This window comes from Asparagus officinalis, chromosome 6 (genome assembly GCF_001876935.1).
Source record: "Asparagus officinalis chromosome 6, Aspof.V1, whole genome shotgun sequence".
Lineage (NCBI taxonomy): Eukaryota > Viridiplantae > Streptophyta > Magnoliopsida > Asparagales > Asparagaceae > Asparagus > Asparagus officinalis.
Window position 1 is genome coordinate 15,643,082 of NC_033799.1, and position 9,804 is coordinate 15,652,885.

A 9,804-nucleotide genomic window follows, 5' to 3' on the forward strand; every position below is an offset into this window, starting at 1 on the left:
TTTCCCACTTTGACTGTTTTATTGGTAGACGTCATTCTTCGCTTGTTTTAGTAAATCCGCTTCTCTCAGGAATTTCAACAAACACCTTGTGTGCACCACATAATAACCAAGCATCACCTCAAAATAGAAGTTCTGTCACCACCAATCTGATCAAGAGGCTCTGATACCAATTCTTAGGGGCACGACACGCCCACCTTGAGAGAAAGCTTTGGTTTTTGTTTTTACAAAACACAAGTCAATCTCGATGTTCCTGTTTCGCGATGGAAATAATAACAGGAATAATATATCTCAGCAAGGTGAGATATACACTCTTCTCAATATCAGATCTAGGTCTGAATATCGAGGAAACCAACAAGCAATAGCCAACACACAGAAAAACAATAAAGACACGAGATTTACGTGGTTCTGCAAACTTGCCTACGTTCACAAGAAGGAGTGATGGGAGATTTCACTATGAAGGAGAACACCGCCCACTTGCACAACCAGCAAGCTCGTCCCAAAGAGAAGAGGTTTCGATTTTACCCAAGAAAACTGACATCTTTCTTGTACAATCGCTCCAAGTTCTCTCTCTTTTCTCTCCTCAAGATCTCACCATTTAGATCTGAAAAACTCTCTCTGCAACCGTCTAAAACCTCAAAAACCCCTCTAGGAAACCCTAGGAACGAGTTCCTATTTATACCCAAAGAATTAGACCCGAAAACAGGCCCAAAAAACCGCATCTGAAAAATCTCGTTGGCCGTCTCGAAGCCCGCACGAGACACTCGCGCCAGCGAGACACCCCGCTGTTCACATAAAGCAATCTAGCTTTTAGTTAATCATTCTTCACTAACTTTTCTTGATGTTAACATTCCGAAGAGAATCTACCCAGTATTAGAAATCAATTCACAGTAAAAAAAATTAGGAGCAAAACAGGATCAATAGGAACTACTAATTTGCTCTAAATGTAGCCGCGGTGCCAACTATGAATTTTATTGCAAAAGACCAAACATAAGATAAAGCAACAAAATAGAATCTAATTAAACCAATCAAAAAATAAACAAATTTAACAAAATACCAAGAATCCCAGATCCGATCATCCCATCCATGACACGCTCATCGCGGATTCAGCCGCCATCGTAGACTGCTTCTGCCTCCTCAAGTTCCCAGAATTCTTCCTCCTCCCTTCAGCATGAACGGCCGAACTCGCGACCATAGAACATTCCTTCAACTCCTTGAGACAAGAATAGCTCTTCCTCATCGGGGAGCACATAACCCCACCTGATGCCCTCGTCGACACGTGCTTCGGGGTTGCAGGAGGCGGGGTGCCGAATGGCGCGTGCCCGCGCTTCGGGTTTGAAGGGGGCTTCTTGTTTTCTTTCCTGAAGGCCATTGAGAAATCTTGGATGGATCGTGAGACCATCGGGGGGCTTGGTTTCCTTGACGGAGTTGGAGGAGGGAGAGGGCTGCTACGTAATTTCAGGTTCTTTGTTCTGAGCTTCCATTCTCTGAGCTCGGCGTAGGCCGAGTACATCGGACCTCGGCGAAAAGGGTGTTGCGAGTTGAGATTGAGATCTTGGAGGTATGATGGTGCTCCCATCAGCTCAAGCATTGAGAGAACGAGAGGGGGGGTGCTCTTGGTTTTCGTTCGCTTTGATGGCTTTGAGGGGTTTGCAACGGTCGAAAATTTAAAGGGGTTCGGTTAGGTTTGGTGGGGTTTTTTTGTTTGTTTGGGACGGTTGGCTTCGTTTGTAACGGCTACAAAATTGGACTTGCTATGTGAGATTCTCGGAGTGGGCCGGCTGAGAACAAGTCATCGAGCAATCTTTGTACATTTGGGGAAGGGTAGAGTTAATCTCCAGGCATATATAATGTTAATGTGGGGGGGAAAATTACTAGCAAAAAAAATATTTATATGAGAGCTTCTACAGCAGCTGTAGTGGTATGAGTCACACCCTGTTACTCCGTTGGTCACAACAAAATAAATGGATTTCATCGCTCATTTTTCTTGACATGTCATTTTCCAAGTTGGTTGGTAGTCCGTGTCCCTCAAATCTTTATATTTGTAATTTAGACGCCCAAATCTATTAAGTTGTTTTATGCAGCACCAACATTTAAAAACCTAATGGATTTACGGGTTTAGATTTCAAATATAAAGATTTTGAAGCTGCATATGAAAAATAGGATAAAGTGTAGGTTACTGTGGAAAAACCCAAAGAAACAATTAAGGATTTGAAGGTGGACGATAAGCGATGGCTGCATCCTCTTAATCATCCAAATCCAACGACGGGAGCAAGGATTGATGCCGAGACTAAGGTCATTATGCTGCTCAGATTGTGGTTGTATGTCGTCATTAGCCAAAACAGCTTGCCTGAAGCTCTATACACTGGACTTGAGATAGATCACTTCGATCCGAGTCAGATGTGAGGAATTATCAGATCTTCTACACAAAGCAAAACTCATTTTCATGCATCTCAAGACCTTTAGATCCTCAGAATATTACAAAACAGTTAAAATATATGAAATTGCTATGAATACATGATCTGCTCTTTCACTAAACGAGGAAAAATTGAATATATGATACACACACTATGCAACCAAATTTGCAGGAGCACTGGACCTAGTGTTTGTATATGCAAGTATACAAATGGTAGATCTACTCTTCAGAAGAATTATGGACGTAACTGAACCGCACTAAACTTTGTGATACTTGTACTTCTGTGTCAGATTGAACCGATTGATGCTTCCGTTGAAACCTCTGAGTACGAGAGTCCTCACAGCCTCCATCCCTTGCTCCAAAGCAGAGTCCACCTAGAGGCAACAAGAAAATGGAATATTTATACTTTTAAGAACTATAGAAACGAAAAAAAAAATACTCATGTTAGCTAATGATATGATTGATGGGGTATTCATCAGTATTAGTTCAAGAGTAGTAAAATTCATTGTGCTGTGATAACAACTAACAAACGCTTGAGAATGTTCACGCATAGACATCATTCTTCCTGTCTTCATTGGGCATTTTACACCATAAGGATTCGACTTGGGCTCATCTTGAGTTACAGATCAGCCAACAATTGAACCAGTACTTTTCAGTTCAGATATGGGTCTTGTTTATCTGAGAAGTTGCTGAAGGTGTAGATGAGTTACAGATCAGCCAACAATTGAACCAGTACTTTTCAGATGGGTTCAGATATGGGTCTTATTTATCCGAGAAGTCGTTGAAGGTGGCAACCGCTATTAGTACGCTAATGACTATACTATCTACTAACAAGCTACTCATACAGCAAACTTCCAAATTCAAAATTTTCTTGTATAAAAAAGTCAAATATTATTCTTAGGTGTTAAATCCTACGAATGCAGAGAGAACAAAGATGGAAGCTATAGCCAGTGGACTAGGCTCTCAAGCTACTTAAAAGATCCCTTTCAGATTATTGGCGTCTTACTAAATAAACTTTTGACGACTACCCAATTCTCACGTGTAGGAATTAAACAACTTGTTTATCAAGTGCAAAGCTACTTAGATGGTTTAGCTGAGTCGATATTCTATCAGGAATATAACCCAATTAGAGTTTGAGAGACAGCATTAAGAATTTATGCATGCCTTATGCATACATGAACTCTCAAGATAATTGTAACTAGCCACTGTTTGCTATTTATGTTGTTTTTTATAGGTCAGAATTATTAGGTACCTTTGTGCATATAATGGGTTTATGCTTTGGTGTACATGAACACTTTGTGGTATCCTCTTTGCACACATGAGGTAAAGAAGTTGAAGTGTTTAATTTGATTGAAAACCGTCCACCTTTTTTCATGAGACGCTTACTGATACCTTCATATTCTTGTGATCAAGATTTTGTTTCTTTGTAGTTTCCTGAAGAGACTCAGATTTCTTTCCTCAAAACCTCAAGACATTTTATTAGTTCATGGATGTAGACAAACGACACCATGCTTAAGATAAGTTACAACTCACAACTCTACCCTCAAAGACATTCTAGTCATATGGATCTCATCTCACGAACATATGTGCACAGGTTATATGCTGATATCCTTCGTGTCATCACTGGAAGTTTTAAGTTTCAGCAGTACAATGACCCCACCTAACGCGAAACTAAATTTCAATTGCTGCCTAATCAACCAAAATTCTTTCTTTAGAGATCGCCTAAGAAAACAACAACAGGAATGGAAGTTTGCAATCAATTATCATTAAACAAAACCTCTAGTAGAACACCTTATGGAATGTCAAATTCCAAATCATATCATAATCCATATGGTGTTGGAAATAGCTGTTACTGATAACAATTTGAGTTGTAAAACCTGTGGATGGGATAAGCATTTCTGCCATTTCATAATGTAGCGGTCTAGCAGATTTCCAAAAACCATTGAGCACAAAATGTAGGACTTAGAATAGTTCATCTGCCAGAAATGGACAAATGACCTATTAACCTATAGATACTTTCTACGTGATCCAGTCAGGTTTTTATTTTCTTTTTCTTTTTCTTTTTCTTTTTTTTTCTTTTTTTTCAGTCAGAGTGGCGGTATATAAACAGGAAAACAACTTATGGCAAAATGGCTCAGGTAATCCACTTTAATCCTTTTTTGTCTGTTCATTTCATAGATCCAGAACAGAATTTTCAAGTACAAGCATATTTCCCTCCTTGTAATCCCTGAGAGAAGGAAAATATGTCAAGCACATTGCTGATGGTAGTGAAACAAAATGAGCCCAAAAATAGCACATTAAAAGCAGACACAAGCTCATGTAAGCAGTAAGCATAGTGTCATCCTACATATTTGTAACCAAAAAAAAAGAAATAAAAACATGACGACAAACAACAAGATATGGAGCACAGGATAAAAAGACTACCTGTGTGCGTTCCTCGGAACTAAATTTCTGTAGCAAATAAGCTCTCATGTCCATAGACCCAGGTGGGTTCCCAATGCCTACAATCATTACTAGTCTTAGCTTGCAGAGAACATAACCACACTAACATCCAAAGAAGTAGTTGACCAACCTATGCATAGCCTCGGAAAGTCACGACAACCATCCAAGTGTTCCATGACGCTTTTCACTCTGCAAAACACACAAGTATAAACAATAAAACTTTGTCAAAAAGAAAGAGAACCGAGCAATCAGGGGAAGGCTCCACACAAAGATGGATGCAATTCTAAGCCAAGCTTGCAACCTGAGTAGGTGCCAAACTTAATATCACACCAAATCTACAAAGGAAAAAACACATAATATAATCAGGTAAAAGAACCATATTCGAAGTGTATTACCCATTATGATGCCCATGGCCTCCCTTTGGTTGAAGCCTCATGACACCATTTGGTAAGCTCATTTCATCATAGATCTGAAACAACCAAATATGGCATTTAGATGGAAAGGATACTGATAGCTGATAAATGGTAAATTCTGTAAATTCAGCAAGCAATTTTTCAACATAGCATTTGATCATATGAAGTATACCAGTAGGACATGTCGCAAGGGAACCTGGTAATATGCAGCAAGTGGCCCAACCTTCCAATGAAAATAGAACACTTAATTAGATTCACATCAAATAACGGAGATGCAGAAGGGAAAGAAAGAATTTAGTTCAATCAACTAGTAACAAATGAAGACAACATGAACATGAATTTACGCCTCTAAATCAACGGAAAATATAAGATTCAACATACAGTTATTCATTTCAAATTTAGTATACACCTATACTGGTATATGCAATGCAGCACGGATACAGGTGTGGACACAGTCACTGGTAAGGATACGGGACACAGCAAATTTGAAAAAGGTAGGCTACCGGGATATGGCTATATACATACATATTTAAATTAATAATCTATAAGAGATTGATATTGTTTTTCATTCACATAATATGAGAACTAAAATCCCTATAATATTTTTATATTATTTTATTGAGTAGATTATAAATTAAAAAAGTGCGTGTTTTTCAAATAGATACTCAATGGCCACTTAAAATCATGCTTATGAACTAGGTATGTGCTAAAATGAACCCATCTAAGTCCAACAAGTTTGCATAAAGTTGAGGTGAAGTGTACGATATACATCCAAGAAGCATATCACAAGTTATTTAAACTAAAACATGTGCTATATAACGGAGTACACATCTGAATAAATGTGTATATATTCAAGAAGTGTCCAAAGAGTTTCAGACACGGATACAGATACGGAAAGTGTCAGACACGGATACGGGAGCCTAGATGAAATGTCCTGGTAACCTAGGATATATGTCATAGTAATGAACGTTTGTGGATATCAATTGCTACGGCTTTAATGTTTACACAGACAGTGTTTTCTGCTACAAATCTTTCAGGCTGAAGTGACACAAAGTTATAATCCCCATTGAATAAAAATTATTCCTGATTAAAATACCAGCCACAAGGGCCTCAACTACTTGGGTGCTGGGTTTATGAGCAGCCCTTAGAATAAGGCACTTGCATAGGGGCTGGTGAATGTGTGCATGAAGAAAAAGGGGTAAAAATCATCTCAATGTCTACCAAGTACCAATTGAAATATTACACTGAGTAGCATCACAACTTAATGGTCTCTGAGCATGGTTAATAAATTAGCAAAAAAAACACCACTCAGTACAATGGGAGAACAGTGAAAATCAATTTCATCCCATCCTTTTCAATACGTTTAGCAAAGAATAAAAATAATCCTAACAAAATTTAAATAAAAAATCAAACATAAGCACCAACCGACTCGCCACTGAAGTTCATGTAAGCCTGCGGCTTCACCAGCAAAATCGGAACTTGCCCAATTGCACCTGCATAATCCACAGTCAATCAATCACCAGTACTCCCAACAAAAAAGGCACCAAAACAGAACTAAAATTAAATACCAACTCCTATCAAAGCCTTGGATTGGATCGTATTCAGTGGGATCTTCTCATCTTGTGAAATCCTATCCACCATCTCAAACCCAACCTGCCCCCAAAAGTATCAACAAATCAACAAAAAGATTGAATATTTACTCCAAAATTTGAAAATATTTTTGCATATACAGCTAACAACCTACAGTATTTGCAAATTTACCCCCCAAATCTCGCACATTGGTTTTTCCTACCCCTCAATTTTCAATATCACAAATATTCCCCTGATTAACTTAATTAATTTTATTGATTTAAATTAGATAGAGAGAGAGGAAACACTTGCTAAATTCCCTTCTCTCTGCATAATAAATTAATAAACCTAATTAATGTATTGGGTTAATTGCAAACAGAGCCCCTGTAGTATAACGCAATTGTGAATGGAGCCCCCGTTAGTTCTATTTGTAGTAGATAGACCCCATCTAGTTCTATTTGCTGCAAACAGACCACCTGAGTGTTTTTCCCCCCCTTTCTGACTATTAAAATCATTAAAAATGTTTGAGAAGGTCGATAGACCCCCTATAGTTCTATTGGTCTTGGTCTTGGTCTTGGTGAGGATAGACTCCCAATTGCCTTTTTTTATTTACAATTACTTCTAAAAGAGTCAATACTACAAGGGAACTATTCACAAAAAATAGAACTGCAGGAGTCTATTTTCAACAAATAGAACAACAGGGGTTCTATTTGCAATTGGGTGATATGACAAGAGGTCTGTTTGCAATTAACCTTAACTTATTCAGGGATATATGATATATTGGTGATATTTGACAATTGAGGGTGCAAAAAAACTTCTGCCTGATTGCAATACGGCAAAATCTTGAGGTTAAAGAAGCAAGTGTCTAGAGTATGGGGATGAATTTGCGAATACAATACGGGGTAATTATGCGAAGAAACACAAGTTGAAAAAAAAAATTCGATCTTTCACATTGTGTCTTGTTCCGTGGTACTTGCTCCCTGGGTTGCCGAGGCCGACGATGAGCCACGGAGTGTACTCCACCTTCGCCCCCTCGTTCGCATCGGGAATGGACGACGAGATGCGGAGACTGCGACGGCGCTCCCTGGAGAGGGGGTGGAGGTTGAGTCTAGGGTTAGGGTTTTTGGAGAGAGGAGTGAAGGGAGAAGAGGGGAGATGAGTGATGGAAGCGAGCTCGTTTGATTGGGCCGGGTCGGGTTGGGGTGGGCTACTATACGAACGGTTTAACTAAGATTAGGGCCCGGCATTGTTGATCCTGGCCTCAAATGCTTTCATTGGGCTCTTGCCCTAATTTGGGGTAGAAGCTTGTGGATGAGCAATCGAACCGGTGCAATTATTTCGTATGCTTCGAGCTCCCCCCACCCCCAATTGGACCAGTCTATAAACGAAAGGACAGGCATAAGTATATGGTTAAAGAAGATGTGGGGGTCTAATTCGGAAATTAATAAAAAGATTTTAAGGGTTTGGTATATGGTTAAAGAAGATGTGGGGGTCTAAATTGACAAAACCGCAGAGATAAATTAGCTTGAATTTTGATCTAGCAATTGTGTGGGCCCATGGAACAGCAACACGGTTGATGATCGATAACAGGCACGAGTCCCCATTTCCTCTTCCCTTGTCTAATCAAAAGGCGCAGCCTTTTCCGTATCACTGCAAGAATATTGTTGAATGAACAGTGAAAACCTCTTAAAACTGACCGAGTTACTTGGGCGGAGCACATGCAAAACTATTCCCTCTGCTGATTACGCCTCAACCATGCGCCCAAAGTTCGGATGAAATTAAAATGAGAAATTCATTTATAAACCACAACATATTTATGTATGTTTAAATGCACAATGTTGAGCAAGCAATATGATATTCAATTCCATTAAGTCATTAGATTGCAATTTTAAAGATTTTTACCCACTGAAATGTGCAACTTTAAACGGTGCTTATTGTCAAATGAAAAAAGAGACGGTATCTTCATCTCAACAATATAAATGCCTGTTTGGCAACTACCCTAAAATTAGGCCAACTCCTTGTTTTAAAGTAAACTAGGTGGAATGCACGTGCAATGCACGTTATTAAATATTACAATTGTTAATTTTTAGTTTATGTATTTACTATAACATAGTTGCAAAAAAGTTTATGATTATCATAATATATTAAAAAGTTTTAGATATTTTAATATATAAAATTTTGTTGGTTTCAACACTCTACCTTACACATAATTAGTGAGCTTTAAAGTCCTAAAGTATTAATGATCTAAGAGCAATTTAATGATTTGGAATTCTTATTTTAAAATATTAATGATGTAAGCACCAATATCTTAAAAACTATTATTATTAATGAAAAAATAAATCTTAAACTCATCAATGTAAAATGATATGTTTATCTGGTCATAGAAGATTTTGTTTAATTATAAAGAAATCACTCACACATATTGTCTACTTCCACTTTCTATTATCTGGCGACCGAGTATTATAAATATTCAAAAACCATTTTATAGAATTTTCAAAGTTAGAATGTACAAATTCAATCAAGAAAGAAAATATAAATTATGTGATCAATTCCAAAATCTGATATTATAATCTTCATACATCTTATCAACTAATTAATTAATTTATCAAAATGATTACTCTCTAATTTTAAAAAATTATAAAATATAATTTGAGAATGATTTAAATATATTTTGTACACATATGGATTATATTTTAACAAAATAATATAGATCTATCCAATATTAAATAATATCCAAAAAATTAAGCTAAAGAGTTAAAAGAATCTAATAACACTCATATCCAAACTGTATGATTCATAAAAGTGAGACATATAAAATGAATAACTTAATTTATTTTGTTAAATAATTTATTACAAATCATAAAAGATAAGATTCATAAAAGTGAGACATATAAAATGAATAACTTAATTTATTTTGTTAAATAATTTATTACAAATCATAAAAGATAAGGAGAACCATAAGGATCA

At 37.3% G+C, this 9,804-nt stretch overlaps 2 protein-coding genes across 2 annotated transcripts in view; both read right to left on the minus strand.

The window, feature by feature from the left end:
• Positions 932-1,662, minus strand: LOC109844389. The gene has a single exon (XM_020413395.1). The coding sequence runs from the start codon at positions 1,586-1,588 to the stop codon at positions 1,073-1,075; it is 516 nt and encodes a 171-aa protein (XP_020268984.1). The 5' UTR covers positions 1,589-1,662; the 3' UTR covers positions 932-1,072.
• Positions 2,427-9,804, minus strand: part of LOC109845795 (chloroplastic group IIB intron splicing facilitator CRS2, chloroplastic) — a 10,892-nt gene continuing 3,514 nt past the window's right edge. Inside the window, exons 3-11 of the mRNA XM_020415067.1 lie at positions 8,163-8,215; positions 7,789-8,064; positions 6,837-6,921; positions 6,694-6,761; positions 5,441-5,491; positions 5,251-5,324; positions 4,986-5,044; positions 4,838-4,914; positions 2,427-2,787 (exon numbers count right to left, since the gene is read on the minus strand). Of these exons, the coding sequence (XP_020270656.1) occupies positions 2,671-2,787; positions 4,838-4,914; positions 4,986-5,044; positions 5,251-5,324; positions 5,441-5,491; positions 6,694-6,761; positions 6,837-6,921; positions 7,789-8,064; positions 8,163-8,215 (860 nt within the window). The 3' untranslated portion in view covers positions 2,427-2,670. The remainder of the gene's footprint in view (positions 2,788-4,837; positions 4,915-4,985; positions 5,045-5,250; positions 5,325-5,440; positions 5,492-6,693; positions 6,762-6,836; positions 6,922-7,788; positions 8,065-8,162; positions 8,216-9,804) is intronic.